At 42.0% G+C, this 21,848-nt stretch overlaps 2 protein-coding genes across 3 annotated transcripts in view; one reads left to right on the top strand and one right to left on the bottom strand.

Annotated features, from left to right (window-relative positions):
- The window catches only part of FANCD2 (FA complementation group D2), a 48,508-nt gene extending 32,331 nt beyond the window's left edge, over positions 1 to 16,177 (bottom strand). The window contains exons 1-15 of one of the 2 annotated variants that reach the window (XM_086755724.1): positions 15,970 to 16,177; positions 15,071 to 15,172; positions 14,174 to 14,308; positions 13,504 to 13,571; positions 12,534 to 12,637; positions 11,910 to 11,973; positions 10,744 to 10,796; positions 8,245 to 8,323; positions 7,359 to 7,483; positions 5,076 to 5,163; positions 3,995 to 4,099; positions 2,720 to 2,820; positions 2,312 to 2,420; positions 1,532 to 1,567; positions 996 to 1,139 (exon numbers count right to left, since the gene is read on the bottom strand). In XM_086755724.1, the coding sequence (XP_086611850.1) occupies positions 996 to 1,139; positions 1,532 to 1,567; positions 2,312 to 2,420; positions 2,720 to 2,820; positions 3,995 to 4,099; positions 5,076 to 5,163; positions 7,359 to 7,483; positions 8,245 to 8,323; positions 10,744 to 10,796; positions 11,910 to 11,973; positions 12,534 to 12,637; positions 13,504 to 13,571; positions 14,174 to 14,308; positions 15,071 to 15,149 (1,290 nt within the window). In that variant the 5' untranslated portion in view covers positions 15,150 to 15,172; positions 15,970 to 16,177. Of the gene's footprint in view, positions 1 to 995; positions 1,140 to 1,531; positions 1,568 to 2,311; positions 2,421 to 2,719; positions 2,821 to 3,994; positions 4,117 to 5,075; positions 5,164 to 7,358; positions 7,484 to 8,244; positions 8,324 to 10,743; positions 10,797 to 11,909; positions 11,974 to 12,533; positions 12,638 to 13,503; positions 13,572 to 14,173; positions 14,309 to 15,070; positions 15,173 to 15,969 lie in introns of those variants that run through there. The other variant, XM_086755725.1, reaches the window with a different exon arrangement.
- Positions 16,178 to 16,253: 76 nt separating this feature from the next.
- On the top strand, positions 16,254 to 21,848 carry EMC3 (ER membrane protein complex subunit 3). Its single transcript, XM_086755739.1, has 8 exons — positions 16,254 to 16,481; positions 16,558 to 16,615; positions 17,401 to 17,494; positions 18,220 to 18,324; positions 19,058 to 19,139; positions 19,292 to 19,371; positions 19,975 to 20,057; positions 21,604 to 21,848. The coding sequence occupies exons 1-8, from the start codon at positions 16,327 to 16,329 to the stop codon at positions 21,730 to 21,732; spliced, it is 786 nt and encodes a 261-aa protein (XP_086611865.1). The 5' UTR covers positions 16,254 to 16,326; the 3' UTR covers positions 21,733 to 21,848.

Genomic DNA, 21,848 nt, shown 5'->3' with positions numbered 1-21,848 from the left:
GCCTCCTCTGACAGTCAGTCCTCTCTTGTGCAAACAGGCAACGAGAGCAGATAAAGCACACAGAATGGGTTTCTCCAGCCTTCTCCACACAAAGGATTTACAGATTGCTTAAGAAGTCAACCTGCAAAGCTGCAGAGCTCACAGCAGCATATCCCTTGTGGGTGATACCAGGGAAGTCACATTACAGCAATGTACCACTAAATAAAAGCCCTGGGACAGACACACTCTTGGCCTTACTTTAACAGAAGGACTTCGCTACATCAAGATACTCAGAAAAATCTAAGTTAACCTTTAAAGTTAGCTTAATCACACACCGCTCCTTTGAATAACAAGCTTTTACTCAAATGTAAAGTGGCATAATTTACTTTATATTAACTTATTCTGGAAGAAAGTTAAACTAAAACTGAATTAAACCCACTTATATTGAGAATAAAATGTACCTACATAAAGCATTATTATAGTTCAATTAATTAATTTATTTTAAACTCATAACTTAGTGTTTCTCATCTGCCCTCTACCTCTGACAAGCAGCACTGGGTCATTTTTCATTCATCTTTTCAGTTTTCTCATAGTAAATGGTAATTTACATTACATTACAAACATACGCCCAATATATATACATATATTTAGACCTAGAAACCATCACACTTTTAAAATGCTGCATGTAAACATACGAACTTCTAAAAATACTGTGGGAAACAAGAGCATGTCTGGAATACACAGTAGAGATCTTGGGCTAGACCGCATCTCTTAGGCTGAGAAGTTTTGCACCAAAATAAAAAATCCATCCAATCGTGAGGAAAACTCATCACTTAAAAAAAAAACACTTGACAGTTACAACAGGGGAGATTGATCTTGAACCAAAAATTAAAAAAAAAGAAGTAAACGTACATAACAGGAATATTATAAATAACGCACCAGAGGATTAAATCATCATCTGACAAGATCTTCGAGAGATAAAAGAGAAAAGGAAGTCCCAAAGCAGAGTCACTGACCATTGAATGATTTTGGAAGGCATTCTGCATCAGCTGTTCTGGCATGCAGCCCAGTCGAATTTTGCTCCTCAATACTTTCTCAGCTTGCTTCCTGTTCTTGGTGTTTGTAGAATGGATTAGCAGCAAAACTATCAGATCCAGAACCTTTTTGAGGAAATAATCACCAATCATTATGCTGAAAAGATATTAAACAGTCCAGACAACTATACACTTTGAAATCAGAACTGAGAAGAAAATCAAGAGCTCAAAAACCCTCAACAGCCCCAACTGTAGAAAAACCTCATCACTCCAACAGGACAGAATTAAAGCAGGACAGCTCTGTCCCTTGACATTTAGAAAGGATGACCCAAGAGTTGCAAAGAAAATGGATAGTTGTTATACTAAGAATGAGTCAAATGCCAAAAGAGCCACCCGTGTAACTGTCAGTTTCTGCTGTGACTAGACAAGTCTCTTCATCTACAACCATGAAGAAAGCCCTTGAAAACACCAGCAGAAGAGGACATTCCCAGAGCCAAGTGCAGAGTCAGAAGTATTACCTTATGGTCAGATACAGACGTGCTGTTCTCAATAGCCTAAGAGCAAAAACCCAAGAAAGCTGTTATGCTAGAGTATGATACTATATTCCAAAATGAAATCAAAAAAGGCTGACACCAAAAGAAATACTGCTTACAGATTTCTCTCCTCTACAACAGGACAGCTATCAAAGCCAGCAAACTGGATCTTGCCAACAGCAGAGAATCCAGAAGGCACTCAAAAAACCAGCACAAAAATTCAGCCTGAAGGAGGATGTTCTCAAATAGCATCAAGCTTGAAAAAGGAACTACAGTACTGAGTAATGAAAGGCTGAGAACAAGAAACAGTCTCATGGTTTACACTGAAATGCAATTTAAAATTAAATTTAGCCCAATACCAGCCAATGTTAATTTCTTGCTGGAGATTTTTAAGTACCTTAAGGATTCATACAGCTCAGTCTCAACATACAGGTATACATTTTTGCTATCTTGCAGACAGAAAAAAACCCTAATTATTTATTCCAAAACTCTCTCGTAAACATCCAGAACCAAGTTCATCTTCCATTTCAAGATGTGGGGTCTGTGCAGTGGAGCACAGTGGCTGTCTTGCACTCTGAAATCGATAACTGAAGAAGAAAGCAGACTCCTGAAAAAGCACTGCTAATTTGGAACACCGAATGAAATATGTATCAGCAAAATGGAGGGCTAACATTTGTCTTTTGATATCACATTTGATTGCAAGAAAGGCTCAAGTTCAACCTAAAAGTCTAATTAAATAAGAAAACAAGGACTAAAGCATCTTACCCTAATCCAAGCTTCAGAGACATCTTTCTGAAATCTCACAGCTAACTTGATCACATCAAAAAGTAGCTTCACACAATTTTGGCTGGTGGTTACTTGACTCATGGAAGAACTGTAAATGATCAGAAAGGAGGACACTCGGTCATTATAAATACTGTAGTAAAAGGAACAAGGCAGCCTAGCAGTCACAGCAGTTACTTAAAGCAGCCATTCTCTAGAGGGAAAGCTCTGGCCAGGATAGGGAGTTTCAGAAGAGAGTTTCAGAAAAGGGTGGAAGGAATAAAGTTGTCAGCACTTGGGATAAGTTAGGCTCATGTATGTAACCACGTATGCCAGAGATCAGATAAAGAAGAGCCAAAGTTCTCTTCTCCCATCTTACCCTTGGAGAATCATGTAAATCAGCTCAAGTACCTGGCCTGGACTTGGCTTTTAAGCTTCTTCTGGGAACCTAGGATCTGCAGGGGCAGAACACATGATGACAGATCCAAGCTCTTACGAAGATCAGAAATCACCTGTAAAAAACAGATGCTGGCACAAATCACTGTGACGTATGATGAAAGAAAAGGCTGAGGAAAAGAAAACACAATCTCATAGAATAACCTTAAAATTACAAATCAAAACCTCATGTATTTGTAAAGACTTATAAACATTTAACCATGCTCAAATTTTTTTTTTTAATACTTAGAAAGTGAACCAGCCACACTTTGCTCTTCACTGTCATGCATGTGCATGCAGAAAGCAGAAGAGGACGTCTTAAGAGTCACTCCATGAAATTCCCACCTGTATCTGCTGCATGTTGCTGTGAACTAGTTTTATCCCGTTTAGCAGCAGAGCAAGATATATGACAGCCACAGGAATTCTGGAGCATGTGAATTTACCAATTTAACAGCTGTCAAATTGTAGTGGATCAGCACAGACTGGCTTGCACATTATACACATGCTGTTTTCACAGTGGTCTCCCTGAAAGATTTGGGCAGATCACAATCCACATCTGGCTTAAGCTGAGGCTTTCTCCAGTAGGAAAAAACCCACATTCAATAGTTCAGCAAGGCTGTCTTGACAGAACACGTCTGGTTCATTAAAAAAATATTCTGAGTAAGCTTCCTTAGATAAAGCAACTTGAAAATCTGAGGAAGCTTACATCTTAGAGAGAAAACAGTCCTCCAACAGGAGAACCACCCCTGTAGGGATGTTTTCAAAACATGATTTAGAACAGAACTGAGTGGAGAAAACAAGAAAATGATTACCAAGTTGCAGTCCCAGGTCTGTGGGATACTTCTGGAACTTAAAACCCTTAGAAAGTCTGTACAATGCAAAGTGCTGAGGATAAAATTCAAAGGCTTGAAGTTGCCAGCTAACCACAGTTTTTCAGTCTCAGAGTTTAACTCAAGACAGTTTGACTGCTTTGAGTTTTGATGTTTACACCAAAAAAAAAAAAAAAAAAAATTCTAAGAACAAATGAGAAAAATCTGCAATAGCCAGCAGAAAGGAGATTTCAGTTCTCATGCCTGAAAGCAGAACTAGATCCAGGTCAAAGAACAGATATGGTTTCTACACGTGCTTTGATCCTTGGCGATATTGGAAATATTAAAGCATACACCTCTGTGCATGAAGCGACTGCTCTCTGTTAAAACACACACTGGATTAGACAATTTATTCGTCTTTAGTATAGAGAAAATATGGTACCTCTACTGCATCTGCTGCCTTGACGTTATGGAGGATGAATTTTACTACTACAGGCAAATCTTCCAGTTTTACAGAAGGCACAATGGTCATGGCAGACTGCCGCACCTGAGGAGAAAGCAGTACTGGCTCAGCTGTAAGACTACGGTTCACAAAAATGTAGTTATGTTAGTGGGAAGGAATCTTTGCAGACTTATAGTCCAGCCTTCTCAGAGCAGGAATATTGTCAGTACTGGATCAGACTGGCCTTGGTTCTGCTAAATGAGTCTTGAAAATACCCGAGGATGGAGGAAGCCCCCCAAGCCCTGCCACCTCTTTGATAATTTATGCCAGTGCTGCAGACCCTAATTCATTTTTCCAGATGTCCTAACTGAACATCATACGCTGTAATTAGTCGCCATTGCCCCTTATCATTTCACTTGGCACTGCCAAGAAAAGCTTGGCTCCATCATTTTTTAACTCACTTTCCAAAGGGAAAGGCATGGAAGAGGTGTAGCTTGTTATGCAGCACAGGCCTTTGGGGACTATGTAAAATAGTATTTAATGCACTCAAATGAGCCAGTTTTATTCTATTCATAAGACGTTTAACTGCAACAATCCAGCACATCCAGAAAACCCAAGGCACAACATCTCATGTCCTTTATCATTATTCTGCAGAGAAGAACTATGACCATGCGATGATTGAATCACTAGTCTGTCTTTTCGTAGAATATAGCAGTTTAGTCCAGTCACTGTACCTCAAAAAAAAAGAAATAGTCACAGTAAGCAGGTTTAAGATGGGCAGGAAACATTTACTGCAGCAAGACAAAGCGCTTTTGCATTTGCTAAGAGAGCTGTGTTTGAAATTTCTGCATGTGCACTGTACCGGTCAGAAAACTTCTCTCTTCCTCACTGAACCCCTCATGCATGTTTCCAAAACAATTTTAGTTTCTCTGACTCCTTCCCATTTTCAGCTAGCTCAGGACTTTTGAAGGCCTATAGGAGTCAGATTTAGCAAAATACTTTGAATGACCAAACAGTTCTAGCTCTTGCGTTGCTAAGCAGAGGCGGGGTTCTGGCTCAACTGCTCAGTAAAAGCTCTTACCTCAGCCAGAAGGCCTGCGTCAAGATCCAGACGAGAAAGGGCATCCAAGATTGGAACTGTTAGCCGTCTGCTCTGTTTTAGTAAGCAGCTGATACACAAGGAAAAGAAAATAAATTATCCTCTCAATAGAACAATGAATGGATCTTTAGTAAATTATATGATTCCAGTAGTTTTTGTGGTCACTGCAAAAAAAAAAAATCTCTGAAACTGACAATATCACTGGCGTTATGGAAAACTCGTTCTCTAAAGTACCACTCCTCTCTGAACACACTGAATTGTGATTCTGTGGCTGCTGACTAGAAGCAGATATGAAGAATCTACCTTTTTCATATCTTGTAAAAACAGGAAGCATGGACAAAGACCTAGTACAAGCCTCAAGAACTTGAAAATTGGAAGATCTTGGGTTTACCAGAAATAGAAAAAAAATCGTGAGACTGCTGGTATATGATTTAACCAAACACATCACTTCGGCCTGATACCTTCTAGCCACACTCCTGTCCCATGGACATGCCTTTAGCAAAGTGTAATTGAAACTGACACCAAAGCCAGGGACTGAATCTATCTCATGTGTGACCTCTCCCCTACTCACGGTATTTGCTCTAATAACTGCAAACATGGAATGAAAGGCACAACGAGCCCAACTAGATACCTGTTTAATTCAGTGTCCTTTTCCCAGCTCAGGTCAATAGGGAAAACAAACAAACAGACTAAGAATTGGACAAGTATTTACAAATGCTTCCTATATAGAATCATAGAATGGTTAGGGTTGGAAGGGACCTTCAAAGCCCATCCAGTCCAACTGCCCTGCAGTGAGCAGGAACATCTCCAACCAGATCAGGTTGCTCAGAGCCCCGGCCAACCTGGCCTGGAATGTTTCCAGGGATGGGCATCCACCACCTCTCTGGGCAACCTGTTCCAGTGTTCTAGAACCCTGAGTGTAAAAATTTTTTTCCTAATAACCAATCTAAATCTATCTCCCTCTATTTTGAAACCGTTACCCCTAGTCCTGTCACAACAGGCCCTACTGAACAGCCTCTCCCCATCTTTCCTGTAGGCCCCCTTGACTGATCTGGATTCCAGCAAGCTGTGGTTTGGCACCTTCTTGACCAAGGGACCATAGCTGTGTTTAACAGCCTCACAGACTTACCCTTCCTGAAATTAATTTAATTCTTCGCTGCCATCTAAGTTTCTATAAACTTTGTCTAGCAAGAAGTTCTACTTGAATTATATTAGTTGAAAAACACATCATTTTCAGCTTCCCGATAATTGTTTTTATGCTCCCTAATTTATTACAACAAGCAATAAGTACTTTTACACATTAGATATTGGTAGAGGCTATTAAGAACATGGAAATAAATGTGCCTTGCTAATACCGTTTAGATTCTCAGCTTTGAAAAAATTTTGGTAGAGAAAACAGATGTCTGAGGAGTTTGATTATCCTAAAAAATGTAATTCTGTGGGACGTTTTTCATCTAGGAGCTGAGACCGTAAACTGAGAATGGAAACCCAAAGCTACAATTACTTTAGAGAGGGTAGAAGAACAGGATGCACCACTTGCAGGTATAGGCTGAAATAACAACCACAGGTGTGAAAAGATAATTAGCACAGGCATAAATGTAAGTGATCTGTGTAATAATAAGAATTAGAAACACTGATGTGTATGATTAAATATAGGCTAGGACTACTGAAAAAAATTACTGTGTAAAATGAATACACTATAAAAAAAAGACAGATGTAAGGGTAGCTTAAAGTAGTGGACTCTGGGAGGACAGCTGCTGGTATTAGTTACCTCTGTTCTCTGGATCAATAAACATGCTTGAGAAACATACCTAAAATAGCCAGAAATTTCTGCTTCAGGCACACATTTACTGTGCTGTGCATTTTTTTCAATTAATACAAACAATGTTGACCCTTACTGTAACAAAATCCAACCCAAACCAAAAGCTGTCTATAGCAGTGTCCCACTGACCGATCACAGACTGATCCAGCAAAAGTAATGATTACTTCACCGGCTTCTACCTGTGCTGTATCCAGGTAGGCAAGAGTTTAATAATTTTTTAGATAAAAGCACTTCTGGAGCATTTAGACCTCTCTTTAAGAGCACAACAGCACAAATGAAATGTCCTAAGCCAGTGCTAGCTGTGCCTGAACGTTACCGTTAACAGAAGCAGCTGTCCTACTACTTCAGTCAGTCCTGGTGCAGCCTGCATTTATGCATTACGTCCTTTTCTGCTAAGGGCAAGGGGGAAGAAACAAACAAACAAACAACAGAATCATCTGTACCTGAGATCTCTGGCAACCTCACTTTGCTGGGAATCTTCCAGGATCTCAGGTAAGTTGGTGATAATATCATGCTGGATTGGTACTGGAGAGACACCAACCATCTGCATTAGCTTCTTGACAAGATCCTGCAGACAAGAGGATCAAAGACTTGTAAAACACATGAGTTTCACTGTGAGAAAGCAGTTCATTAGCGTGGCAACAATATTATGCATGTAAGGTCACTCAGTAAGTCATTTGCCTGGATTTATGTCAACTGTCCCTTTACTCATAGTCCTGCTGAAGTCACGGATCATAGCATAGACATTGATGGAGCAACGGTATTTTAGAGGTAGGATATAACTATCTTGGTGAACAAAGGAAACTGGGAAACACAACCACAAGCTTCTCGGTGTTTAGTATGACTTCATGACTGAGTTAATTCTGGGATTTTCTAGGAACAGCTCTCCAGTACAAAGTAACCCAAAAAGACAGACCGACTCAGGGAAAGAAGGAAAACTACCACCAACGCAGAAATAGAGAATTCTTCCCCAGATGCTTGCAAGTATCCAATATCTCTTGTTAAAATTAAACAAGAGAGGATTGTAACTTCCTGCCAACAACAGCTTTAAAGTGGAGTCACCCATGTGGATATATACATACATATAGATAGAAATTTATGAAAAAGGAGACTTAGAGCAAGGGAAGAAGAGAAACAGTAAAAGGGGATGTTCAAAGGTCGCTGAAGGCAACCATATTAAAACAGAAAGAATTAAACCTCTCCTTCAGCATGTGAATATGAAAACAATATCACAGCTCATTAGCATAATAATTGATCTTATCCCAGCTGAGAGGCATTCCAGAAGCTGACTGGATATAACACACATGTGATTGTGCCATCAATACCCACCTGGCTGTCAAGAAGCCTGTCAAGCCATTTAAACTGATTGATGATGAGCCGGGGATAATTTGTTCCAAAGGTGCCCACTCTAAAACAGCAGAAAGTGAAACACAGATTAGTCAGACCTACAGACAGACTCAAAAGCTTTGCTGCTGGTCAGCAAACCAGCTATCAAAACCATATTATGAAAATATCGTTAACACCCCTAAAGATTTTAGCACCATCTAGGAAGATCTCTACTTCTTACTTGCTATGCAGACAAAGCAGGGACACTACCGGCCTGTTTCAATACCACCACCTCCTGAAGTTACGGAACAAAAACCAAAGCGTACACTGTGACCTTACTTCAGATCTCCTGTGCTACTGTAAGAGTGGCTACACCAGCTTAGCCTCAGTCTCCTTTGAGCCCAGTATCCCTGTCCTCAACCGTAGTCAGTATCAGATGCATTTGGATAAGTTTTGCTAACAGGGCATTCACAGAGCAATCTTTTTACAGTTTCCACTCAGTCTCCAACAACAAGCAGTTTAGCAAATCTCCAAGGCAGAAGCTGCTACCCTCTCCATGTCCGCTATCCAGCAGTACATTTATCCTCCATTAATTTCCCTAAGCCTTACAAAAAGGCAAAAAAGCACAACTGAACAGGACCATTATGCATAATCTGAAAAAATACTTCTGCTTTTTTTGTTTGCTGCCTTGCATAGTTAGAAACAGTGGTTAAACCGTCCTCAATTATGTTTTCTAAATCTTTCTTGCTTTTACAGACATCTATTATCGCTCTGCCAGTCACATCCTTTGAAAGCAGGCAGAGTTCTATTTTATTTGTAATACTTTTCCCTACTTACATAGAACCTGTTCTACTGTATTTTTGTGACAGCCTGAGCAGATGTGCATGCAATATTCAAAATGTCACTGTAGCATGCACTTACAGTGACATTATGTTTTCCGTTTTGTTCCCAATTCCTTCCTTAATATTCTGTTCGCTGCTTTGACTACTGCTAAGTGTGGAACTGATACTAAAAATAAGAAACAAAAAGAAGACACCTTTCTTAAATGAAAACACTGGGTTTGACATTGTATTTATACTACCAGGATTATTTTTAGTCTGATTTTTTAAGAAAACAATGTTTATGGAGCTGTACCAAGATGCGCTTCCTCTTCTGTAACTTTTGGTCACGCTGGTCTGTGAACACATCTGTATTATCAGCTGGCTGCTGCGACATCGCATGGATAAACCGAGTTCTCCCTACCCTGCCTGCAGTAAGTCAATACGTTGCATGTCCTCTGTCCAGGCACTGACTGGCGTTAAAACCTGTAGAGGTCTGATAGGTCTATGCTTTCACATCAGACTCGGGAGAAATTGGTTGATCAGTACAGGTGTGGTTACAGACTACCTGTAATGTTGCTTCTTGTCCCATAATTAAACAAAACAAACAAAAAAAAAATCAAAGGGAAAAAAAAGGACATCAAAGGGAAAAAAAAAAATCTACTGTTCTTCACAATTAGTTTTAGATTCGATTATCTTGGAAATCGTTACCAGAAATTGTACCCTCACTTTTCATTTCCTTTTTCACTTTCAAGCACACTAAACAACCTAGATCTCTGTGGGACCATCCCAGTAACATCCTTTTACTGAAAAATGGGCCACTTATTTCTATTTTTTGTTTCCATTTTAAACTAGTCATCAATACCTAGAAAAAAAGGTCACTCTTTTTGCAGCTTGATAGGAGAGGAATGTAATACCATCCATTTTTAAGACTTTAACTAAAGGGTTCACAGCACAATTACGAGCTTATCACTTTCACAGCCAAGATCCTTTGGAATTCTTGGATGAAAACAATTCAGTCCTTGTGACTGTTTGTGTTAAACCCTCCTCTAACCAGATTTCAGTCTGAGACAATTTCTCAGTCTCTCTGTGCAGCATTGGCATCCTGCTCAATACTCAGCACTGGAACAAATACTGTCTCAGGAACAGCACCAGCTTCTTTCTATCCATTGGCCTGCTCCACTAACTCTGTACCAGAGTACTGGTCCAGGGTACTGGAAAAAGAGCTTAAGTGTTCAAGTCTTGCTTATGTCACATCTCAAGATCTCTCAAACACCTTTCTATTTTCCTTGTTTGAACACAATTTGTATTTTTAAAAGGAGGTCTGTTTGTATCTAGCAGCCTCTTAAAACTCTGCCAGCCACTTGCATCTTTTTTTAAATAATGAGACGCTCCATAGTCCCTCTGCTGACATACTTCCCAAGCTTGTGCCAGGAGCTAAGAAAAGCATAATGAATCATGAAGTATGTCTGCATTTCAGCTTCTATAAATTTGTTTTCTGCTTTATGCATCCACAAGTTAAAAGTCATGGTACCTCACAGTTAATTTTACACATATCAGAAGAAAAAACCATCAGTGCAAACATTCATTCAGGTAAATTTGAAGTACAAGTTAAAATCAAACAGCTGGTGATTGTCCTAAAGAAATTTAATTTCAAGGCAGAGAAAAGACAGCCTATACTCACATGTCAAAAAAGAATTCAGGGATCTTTTCCAACAACAGTGTTATGACAGCAGGCTAGAAGAAAGGCAAAAAGACAGTGTTAGGATGATGATTTATTGCTTGTGCTGTGGTATTGCCACCAAAACTGATGTTTCACAAAAGATGAAATATGCACAGAGAATAAAAGGCTCAAAAGGACAAATAAAAATATTTCTTGTGTAAGAAGTCTCTTCCCTAATGCCAGAAAGGAGGCATAGAGCCTGTAAGCTGAAAATCACAAATGCCCAGACTGGTGTAAACTATCAACACAACCTTACAGAAGCAGAGCATACACGCAGGATGTACAATTCCTCTGGACCAAACAAAGCTCTCTTTCTCAGACCCAGCTGAGTTGCTTTTCACCATATAGGAATCTAAAGCATCAACTTTAGATAAGTTTGAAAACAGTGCCCACATGCTTTTCCCATTCCCTCCGCAGATCTAATTCTTCCTCCCTTTAATCCAGGCTCAAATGCAATTAAAAAAATGTACTTAAGACAAGAACTTTTAAAACTTTTTAATATGAAAGGATTTAAATCCACAGCTGCTCTAAGGTTTCCCAATGCCTTGGTGAGGTATCTGTCATCTTCAACTCCGTACACATCGTGATGCAAGTTGTATACAACTTAACAGAACTTGTTCTTGCCAGCAGGTTGCTCTGCATCTTGCCCATTTTTAAACATTTCCAAGATTCAGATTACTCCAGTAATGGAGTTTCCATCACCTCTCTAGCCTACCTGTTCTAGCACTTAAAGAAAACATTCTCCACAGTGGAAGTGGTTACATCCTATCAGAATTTCCCACGGTTGACCTGAGCCATCATCTCTCATCCTGCCCCTGTTCACCTTTGAGAAGAGTCTGGCTTTGTTTTCTCTACACCATGCAACTAGATATTTAAAGACCACAAAATCTCTCTTAATCTTCTCTTCTTAAGACTGAATAAACCAAATTCCCTCTATCTCTTCTTGTATGCCTTGTGCTCCAGGCCCTAAGCATCTTTGTGTCCCTAAAGAAACAAGAAACCGGACACTATTCCAGATGCAGTCTCATCTGCCTCACAACCAGTTCTATTAATCCTCTACTTACATAAGCAGCAGGATCCCTAAATAAATCAACATCACTGTAAAGAGCAAACTAAAGTGCCGATACCTGTAAGATCTTAATTCCAAGAAGCAGTTTAATGAGGCTTTCACAATACGAGTGTACCAGAGTCCTGCAAGACGAAAGATTCCACCACAATTGTAATAAAAATATGTTACAAGAACAGGCTGCAACTCTTTCCATTACTGTGTTTTTTTTTAAAAAAAAAAAACATTTACAATGACTTATGCTAACATATGGTAACCACAGACACATATAAAAAATATAAAACTCCACTTTAGCTCTGAATAAGCTTACTTTCTACAAGACTAGTGTGAGATGGAAATGCAAGTCTCTGTGGTTAAGCTGTATCTCCTGAAAAAATTGTCAAAACACAGTTGATCTTCACCAGTCTTGTCAATTTTTTTTTCCCCCCAGTATTTAGTTCTTGCTATAAAATGCCATGGAGCCCAATGTATGCAACAGGCAGCTAGTAAATTCTGTGACTTACCACTTTAAACTTCGTGCTATTGAATACCAATGTATTACACCAGCTGCTTTTGCAGTCTTGTTGTGTAGGAGCTGGAGCTATGGCCTTTCCCTCCCTTTCCCTCCCCTCTGCATAGCGTTACATGACATTTAACCAGAGACTGCCTCTGACTGCAGAGGAAGACAAAATGCATTTTCTCTGACCTCGACCCCTCAGTCCGTATGGGAGTGCACGGCAAGAGACAGTTCTTGAACTGGTTTCTGTCCTTGATGTGAGATTCCAAGCCACCGATAAATTGCTTTACAACCTGCAAAGCAGAAAGAAGTTATCCACTTCCTGAAAAGACATCCCGATCAACTGCTGTCTTTTAGGATGTTGTTTGTGAGCAGATGATAACCGGGAAGAGCTAGCCAGGAAACTGCAGACAGAAACTGTGATGGAAGGAATGCTGGATAACAAATGAACTCTAGTCTAAACCATTTCCAAAAGCAAACACTGAATAACTCTAAAGCAACAATGTCACATTCTACTTTGATTTAAAAGGGCTTTGCCCTTCTTCCTGTTCAGCTGAGACAGCAACATTTAATGTGACAAGAGTTGCACTCAAAAAAATACTTGCAGGATTCCAATCACTGGCCTCAGGACTTTCACACTGGGCTTGTTGACTGGAGAGGAGCACCACAGTGTGGCAGTTTTAATGCTGCCAGCTCCAAGTCCACACATAACCAAACACAGCTTCCCCTAGATAGTTAAGCAAGTGATTTTTCTGCCTTTAACAGTCTTTGTCTATTGAATAATATTGCCAATTAATTACTTTGACACAGCAAGGTGGTGGAAGTGCAGCACTTTTGCTTGGAATTAGGCAAAACCAAACTTGGAGCACGCACACCAAGAGTGGTTTGACAGAGGCACAATGCTGGTCAACTCTTTGTCTGACTATTCAGATGTAACAGCTGAGAAGAGACTGACGTAGCAGAAGGACAATGGGACCAAAAGGCTGGGATGGCAGCACTGAGAGAATTAGAGAGACTGGACCACAGAAATCCAAGATAAACGACTGCCTTGCATACTTTTGTATGGGACTAGCAGGGACAGGCAGCTGCATTTGCATCTTTTGCTGCACAGCAAACAGTTCTAAAGCTGGCTGCTGCCAAAGCGAAGTCTGTTACTTACTCCTGGGTAAGTAGGGTGCTTCTCCAGGGCCATGCAGAGCTTCTTCTGGAAAGTCATTTGATCTACAGCTAAGGAGAAAGTTTAAAAAGAAAATAAAGAACCAGACACACTTTATCCATACAACAGCATAACAACAGCTACACTAAGTACAAGCTCTCAAGCTCATCCGCCTGTGGTTGAGCATCCTTCTGTGGTTGCTCTGTGGAGAAGTCCAGGTAGCAAAAGCCTGAGTGGTACCACCACTTGTGCTTTCTCCAGTCTGGGATGCGAGTAGCTAGTAGCGTTAAAAAGGTTTAATATAGGAATCCCTGAAGGCCCATCTGAGCCGAAAGGCAACATGACATGTTGGTTTTCCTATTTCAGAGCTCCTGCCTCTGTAACTCAATACTGTAATCACAGACGCAGTCTAATCTGATTCCGTATAGCTCCAGTAATCTTTCAGAAGTCATGCAACTTAGCATGTATACCTTCAAAAAGCTGGTATGAGTTTAAGAACTGTGCAATTCAAAATGTATATAACAAGCAGGAGGCCAGATGAAGGTTTGCTTGAACTTCGGAACAAGCTGGCTCAAGCATTTTTGCTCTGCAAGTAAAATGCATCTTTTCTTTGTACCAGTCATCTTTACAGGTTTTCAGATACAAGCAGAGAGAGCAAGTGTTAAACCCATACCTATTTCATTCTGTCCCTCTCCAGCTTTCAGTACAATTCCTGATGTTCTAAGGAGCTCTTCAAAGACCCCCTCATTCTCCACTCCACCATGGGCAGAGGCCTTTTCCTTATCAGAAACGCGTGACTTCTTTGTTTCTGAGAAAACAAGACATGGTACATCAAATATACTCTACAATTAAAATAGCAAGGATCCTTCATATAAACAACTAATTTGAAATTAACCTTCTAGTAAGGAATTAGAGGAACACATGAATACACTTATGGGACCAGACCAACAAACTGTACTGCTATCTGACAGCAGTCATTAGCAGACTCCGATGCCAATACGCAGGTCCTATAAAGCAGTTACCCCTGCAACCTGACAGAGAGGAACATTTCTTACTCACCCTTTTTAGTGATCCATAACCAAAGACAGTTAAAGTACACCTTCAGTGGCTTACTCTCGTGGGAGACATAGCCACCAACAGATTATGAGTAACACTAGAGCACATGCTTTCCTCTGGCGTGAAAAGCACAAATTTAATATAGGTTCTTCCACCAGACCTGTCCCTTAGGTATCCACCCAGCTGCTGTAGCAAAAAAAACTATCTTCCCTCCAGCTATGTAGAGGTTATTTTGGTTTGATTTACAGATATCAGTTTTGGTCAAATGTAATTAATCTGCAGACCCTGAAGCTTAAGATGATAAACACTGATCAAAGGTATGAGAACAGAGGGACTGAGAAGAGATACGGCACTGCTTTTAGCATTGTTGGCTTATTGTGATTTATTTCGAAAAGTGTTTAAAGATCAACAGTGTCATTAGCTAGCAGCATTATCAAACCTGTCATTTTGGCCTTCTCCCTGCCTGGGAGCCGCTGCCTCTACCAATGGGTCTTCATTCCCTGTAAGATTATACCTGAGCACCTGCTCGCCACATCTGTCGGGCAGTCCTCTCCGGACGCATCAGCTTTTGACAATTTCCTTTTAGAAACCATGGTAACAAAACCTTTGTTGTTGCCTATAAAAACGCAAGAAAAAGACAAGTGAGCAAAAGAGACGTGACTTTAACGCAGCTTTTTTTTTAAGCAAACCTAGAATGTATTAGTGAATAGTGAAGGGAAATGCTCCAGAAACTGAAACTGCTCAAAGAAAAGCAGATTGCCTGGTTAACCGGTATCACACCACATTTCTCTGCTGCACAGCACAAGATTTTAAAGCTTGTATTTAAACAGTGTAATAGATCACTGTTTCTAAAATTCAGTTCCTCATAAAACAAGGCTTAGCTTTCCTTTCAGATGCCAGGCAAATTAAATGGCAAGTTAAACTGAGTAACTAAGAGGTCTCAGGTGGCATCCACTGATCTACACCCGTGACGCTCTCCCCACACCCAGAGAAAGGCACACAGGATTAGCAGTTCGGTACTCCTGAGCGCAGCCAGGTGAGCTGAGCCTGCTCACGCTCCTGACCCAGCACAGCCGCAAGAGCTCTGACAGCGCAAACCTGCCTCCGACTTGTCCTCGCTTGGTGGGTGCCAGTGATTGAAGAGGCAAAATAAATCTTGCTTCACCTTTAAAGTTTAACAATTATTTTTAAAAGAGATGCTTGATCGTCTCACGCTCAGTTTCAGCTGTTCGGCAGAGGCTATTAAAACGCGTTACATAAAGTATCAGAGTGAAAGCAGAACAACTCCCAGAACAAGCCCTCAGCAGCTCTCTGCCCCGAGGCGCAGGCTGACAGGCCAAGGAAGACCGCTCCGTCCGGGGCAGCCCTCTCTTTGTTACACCCGCTCCCAAATTCCTCTGGGGGCCGACTCACCTCACCCGGCCGGTTACGGGCAGGGGTGCGCGCAGCTGCCGCCCCCCTCAGCGGGGCTGTACCGGTTTCCGCAGCCAGGAGAGGCCGGCCGGGCCCCGGCACCAGGCCAGCCGGCCCAGCGCGCTGTTCAAGTTTTAAAGCCGGTTTTACGCTCCGAATAGCAAAAGAGCCGGATTTTGTCCAAATGCGGTAGCCGGGCCGGGAGCGCCTCGCCGCTCGAGCTTCCCGCCAGCGGCGCGCGGTGCCGCCCTTCCGGCGGCGGCGGCGGAAGAGCTGGGCCCGGAAGCGGAAGAGGAGCCGGGGCCTGGAGCGGGCCCGGTGGCGGCCGGAGCCGGGTTGGGTAGCGGTGCCGCCACGATGAGCGAGCCCGAGCTGCTGCTGGACTCCAACATCCGGCTGTGGGTGGTGCTGCCCATCGTCTTCATCACCTTCTTCGTGGGCATGATCCGGCACTACGTCTCCATCCTGCTCCAGAGCGACAAGAGGCTCACGCAGGAGCAGGTGTCCGACAGGTCAGGGCCCCCCCCGCGCCCCGGCCCGGCGTCTGCCTTGCCCGCGGTTCCCTAACGCGACACGTCTCTTTTCCAGCCAAGTCCTGATTCGGAGCCGAGTCCTGCGGGAAAACGGAAAATACATTCCCAAGCAGGTAGGGGGCCGCGCGAAGGGCGCTACAGAGCGGGCGGCAAAGCGCAAAGCCAGCGGCGGCAGCGGGGCTGGGAGGAGCCCTCGGGGCGCGGGCAGCCCCCGCACAGTGTCCGGCTGGGTCAGGCGCTCAGGCCGGGCCTCCCCGGCCCAGAGCAGCGGCTGGAAGCGTCACCGGTAGCGGATGCTTAGGAAACCTGGACGCAGGACAGCCCTGTGTGTGTTTTCCCAACGTTTATATTAGCTTCCGCTACTTGGTGGTTTAACTGCTTACTAAAAGTCTGCGTCCAAACCTTCGGGTGTAATATCTGCCAACAAATACACAGGGATTTAATAAAAGCTCAGGATAACGAGGGAGCTGTACCTTGTCAGCTGTAACGTTTGCTGAACTAAAAATCAGTCGCTCCTGCTGGCCCAGTTGCTGCCAAATACGCACATAGTAAAATCCAGAAGTCATCCCAGGGGAATGAAAATGTCTGATGTACTGGTATCAGCTGACTGAACCAGCAAGAAGTTTGCACAAAGGGCTAAAAGCTATTTAATTAATATGGATTCTTCAGAGAATTCTTAGAATTATTTTAAGAATTTTAGTAAGCCAGAGAGCTGGTACTTGGATCCAGGGAAACAGAAAAGCGAGGAGCTTTAGAGCATATGGGCAGTGACGTACCTCTCCAAGAAAGAAGGAGTTGTTATGAAAGAGCTCATAAGATGTCTGCATGTCTGAGCAAGAAATAATGCTCCTGTCCTTTCATTTCTTACGGTGTTGGCATTGGTCCTTTTTGTTTTCAGTCTTTCCTGACCCGGAAATATTTTTTTAATAACCCAGAGGATGGATTCTTTAAGAAAACGAAAAGAAAAGTAGTGCCTCCTTCACCAATGACAGGTATGTTAAAGTACTGTAAATATAGACAGGCAGAAAAACTGTAATTTTCTGCTAAGGTAGGAAGAGGAATCAACTTTGCAAAGATCTCCATGAATGTGAGGGAGGTGGCGGGACTGTGGAGCTGGGCACTGGGGAGAAGAGGGGAGTGAGATCCCTCTCTTTAGTAGCAACGTGTTGGGTCACTTCATTTTGCTTACCTTCAATCTCCAGCTGCCTGCAGTATCTCACGAGACCACAACCACCTCAGTGTTACCAGAAATGGAAAGTCTTGCTCTCATTTGTGTCCTTTTATTAGTTTTTTTGCACCAGCTTCTGCATGACCTTCTCTCAACTGATTTACCTCATTAACATGGCCGAAGACCTCAGCAGCAAATTAGCTGGATAGGTTGTTGTCCCTTTTCTACCTAAATCAGCTCGCAGAGGGGTCTGGTGAGTTCAGCAATCTGAAGTAAGGGAGGGGGTCAAACATAGACAAAGCAGCTGGGGTCAGATACAGCAGAGAACACAAGACCCTTTCAGTAGCAGCCACTGCCACACTGGCTGCTCATCTCATTTTGCAAAGTATTTGACAGCAGTGGAAAATAATAGGTACGGGATGGATACTGCGATACGACTCTTCTCTCTCATGCAGTTACGTAATAGAAATGGCTGACACTGGTGAAGTAATATCTTGTTTCCCTTTATTGTGACACGCTGCTACTTTACATAAAATCTTTGAATTGCAGATCCTACCATGTTGACAGACATGATGAAAGGGAATGTAACCAATGTTCTGCCTATGATCCTCATCGGTGGTTGGATCAACATGACATTTTCGGGATTTGTCACAAGTAAGTGTCTGGAATTACACAGCCCATGGGTCTTGCCGTGTTTCTGATGATGACCTGAGGGTCTAGGCTGCATCAGAGATTTGCTCCTCTGCCTGAAAGCAGTGAATTGGAAGCAGCATGAGTTTTGCTTGTGGAACTGCCACTATTAGCTCCATGAACTGCATTCATTTGCTTGCCCCAGAGCAAAGGGGAAAAATGGTTTTCAAAATGCCAGCCATGGTCACAAAGAAAATAGCTCATGTATTTAGGAACAATTGTAGTGGCAAAAACAATATTTAAATTTATTAAAACTGCCTAGCCTTTAAGTTGATACAGTGGATTTTCCTCTGAACCTGTCCAGGGAGTTGGTTACTATGTAATGCAAAGTGAAAATATCAAAAATAATTCATCATATTCACAGTTCTGTTGTTTTTTGGTTTTTTTTTTCTTACAGTTTATATGATAACTGTTTCCTTAACAAAAAACATTCCCCTTTGCAGTCGCTGAAACAATACCTGTGATGGTTTGGCCATCTGATTAAGTTTCAAAAAGTCTTTTCATATTTAAATAAATACAGAACTACAGCTTTTCAAAAGTATATGTTAACTTGTTATTGTATGCATTGCATTCAGACTACATTAGATTTAATAAAAAAAAATTTTAAAAACCCCTATCTGCTCACTTTGCCATTTGCTTTGCAATTATCTAGTGCCACTTTGTGAAACTGGGCTTTTTTTTTTTTTTCATCCTGCAGCAAAGGTCCCGTTTCCTCTGACGTTGCGCTTTAAACCAATGTTGCAGCAGGGAATTGAACTGCTCACTTTAGATGCGTCCTGGTAAGCCTGTGTCCTCAGCACGCAAGGCTGAATATTCACTTGGAAAGTTCTGAATGTGCTAATCACCCTTTAAATGGTCTGTGCACGCTTCTGAAATGAGATCACAAGCCAGCTTTGAGCTGAAATCAACTGTGCTTGTTCTGATTTATCAGGGTAAGCTCTGCTTCCTGGTACTTCTTGAATGTCTTTGGACTCAGAAGCATTTACACCCTCATCCTGGGCCAAGATAATGGTAAGGCACTGTCACTTCTGTGAAAGAGCTGGCTTCTCCTTCCATGGGATGACTTCTGAGGGAGGTTGGGGAAGGATTTCTAGATTTCCAGAGAAAAAGTTCTTGAAAGCCTCTCTTACTTCTGTGAGGTTACTCTCCACTGGCCACGTGTGACAACACCTGCAGCAAGTACCCAGATCCTCTGCACCAGCCAGTGGCTGACTGGTTGTAAACTTCCATGGTAATTAACCCACGCTTTCCTTCTCTTCAAATTGGCGTGCAGAAATTCTGCTCTCAGGCTTGCTTTTAGTTCCAGCAAGGATCAGTTTTAGGGAAAGCTGCAAAGATTTAATGCTAGATGTGGGGCAGGACAGGTACTGTTTTTGGGGTCACTGGGACTGTAGAAGGCTATTTTTCTCCATTTGTCTGCCTATTTTATGTAAATTTATCCAAGATGTAGGGGATGAGAAGATCCCTTGTGAGAACTCCTTCTGGCATGTCAGTATTGCATTCTGGGTGTTTCTGCATCTTACTGGTTCATAGCTAGAACAGCCTGGTGGCACTGTGCTCCAAGAAATGCTGCTTAAATGACACAGAAATGAACCTCTCATTTCTCTTTTGTAGCTGCAGATCAGTCCAGGGTGATGCAAGAACAAATGACAGGAGCGGCAATGGCCATGCCAGCAGATACTAACAAAGCATTTAAGGTACAGTATTCCCACCTACACTCCTGGTTGCTGTGAACTTACAGGACTGGAGGCTACATGTAACTTGGCCTCTCCTTGTGTCAAGCAAGGGAATCTCTCTGGATTCCTGTTCCTATAATTAGAGCTGACAACTGATGAAGGGTATGGAAGTTGCCCTGGGTCTAGCAGAGCTTCCGATACCCCGAAGCAAACGTGTATTCCTGATACAAAAGCCAAATTCATGTGCCATCTTCTGCTTTTGCAGAATAAGATTTTTTTGTTTCCCTTGAGATCTAGTTCCAAAGCAGAAGCTGGCTCCCAAAAAATTGTGTTAATAGTGCAGCTGAGCACAAGGCACATGATGGAACTTGGGTAAAAAAAAATCAAGTAAGCAAATGAAAAGCAACAGAAAATCTGTCAGGATTTGACAGACTGAAATTGTGTGTGTCTTGAAATTCTCTTAAGTAGTCTCCGTAGGCACTTGCTTAGTAGGCTGCCTCTGCCTTTCCCAAGCTTAGTTTGTGCATGGAGGGAAGGCCCTGGTTTCTGGGGTTTTTTTACTATTAGTAGAGATTTACCCACACACAACCTGCTGCCTGGGAAGTCAGGATGGTCTGCTCCTGCAGTTTCTTGTATTCAGTAACCTTTTTGGTTAAAAATACCCAATCTATCGGTCAGTCAGGGAAGAGGGTGGCTGCAGTGTGCAGCTCTGCTGGAGCAGTCACAAACTGTCAGCACCAAGGTGCCACTTCAAGTACCACATGCTTTCCTGGCTCCTGTCCCTCTGCTTCCTTCCCAGTACTGGCTCTCCAGAGCAGTTTGGCTGTTCCAGCCCTTTAGGGACCTAAACCCACTACATAGTCCCCAGGAGGAACAAAAAAAAGCCAGTATTGCAGAAGTGTTCTGGCCAAGAAATGCAGATCTCTTGATGGGCATCGCATGATGTGATGTTGCAGGCTGTATTCAGCTTATTCCACAATACTTACTGTGAGGAGCGCTTCAGTGGAGTTAGAGGAAGAGAGATTTGTGTTCATGGGTGGTGGAAATGAGTAGTGGGGGAGATCATCCTCATATTTAGGATTTTTTTCTTACGTCTTGGGCTGCTATGAACACCTGGCTTAATGAATTAAACTCTGTGGCTCCAGGGAGAAAACACTCTAATGAGGCACATAAGTCTGATCAGCTGCAAAATTTTTGGCCTGTAATTGTTTTTATCAGCTGTCTCTGAACTAAAGAATTAACTAACCACAAAGCACTTAACCCACACAGAACAGAATTGGCTGTGTTTCTAGAGACAGCTGTTTAAGAAGAAATGGACTATCTGAGAAGGTTAGAGGGTTTTCAAAAAGCAGATAAAGTAATTTTTATAACTTTATGATGTACTTGTATTGATCACCTAATACCCACTCCAGTGTAAAACACTCATTTTAGAGAGTTGACAGGATTGCCAGGTTTTGAATAGAAGTTGGGTTTTGTTGCCGTTTTAAGGTAAGCACTGCTTTGCATAGTTCTTTACTTTAATAGTATGTTGCTTTCCTTCCTCTGTCTCTGTTTATTATCAATGCAGACGGAATGGGAAGCTTTAGAACTGACTGATCATCAGTGGGCCTTAGAAGATGTAGAAGAAGAGCTGATGGCGAAAGACCTCCATTTTGAAGGCATGTTTAAGGAAGAACTTCAGACCTCTATCTTCTGAATTTGAGAACATGCTTTTGTCTTTTCTCGTAAAAGTCATTTGAAAAGAAATGTTACTTAAAACTAATAATGTATTTTAGCAAGGCTGAGAATAAAAGCAAAACACCATGTTCAGAA

Source organism: Chlamydotis macqueenii, chromosome 10, assembly GCF_036417535.1.
Source record: "Chlamydotis macqueenii isolate bChlMac1 chromosome 10, bChlMac1.mat, whole genome shotgun sequence".
NCBI classification, from domain to species: Eukaryota; Metazoa; Chordata; class Aves; order Otidiformes; family Otididae; genus Chlamydotis; species Chlamydotis macqueenii.
This window is presented reverse-complemented; position numbering and strand designations above follow the sequence as displayed.

Coding starts and splice junctions, on each gene's coding strand:
- EMC3 (XM_086755739.1), top strand. CDS start 16,327: ATGAGCGAGCCCGAGCTGCTGCTGGACTCCAACATCCGGCTGTGGGTG. Junction 16,482..16,557: donor CAGGAGCAGGTGTCCGACAG/GTCAGGGCCCCC, acceptor TCTCTTTTCCAG/CCAAGTCCTGATTCGGAGCC. Junction 19,140..19,291: donor CTCACTTTAGATGCGTCCTG/GTAAGCCTGTGT, acceptor CTGATTTATCAG/GGTAAGCTCTGCTTCCTGGT.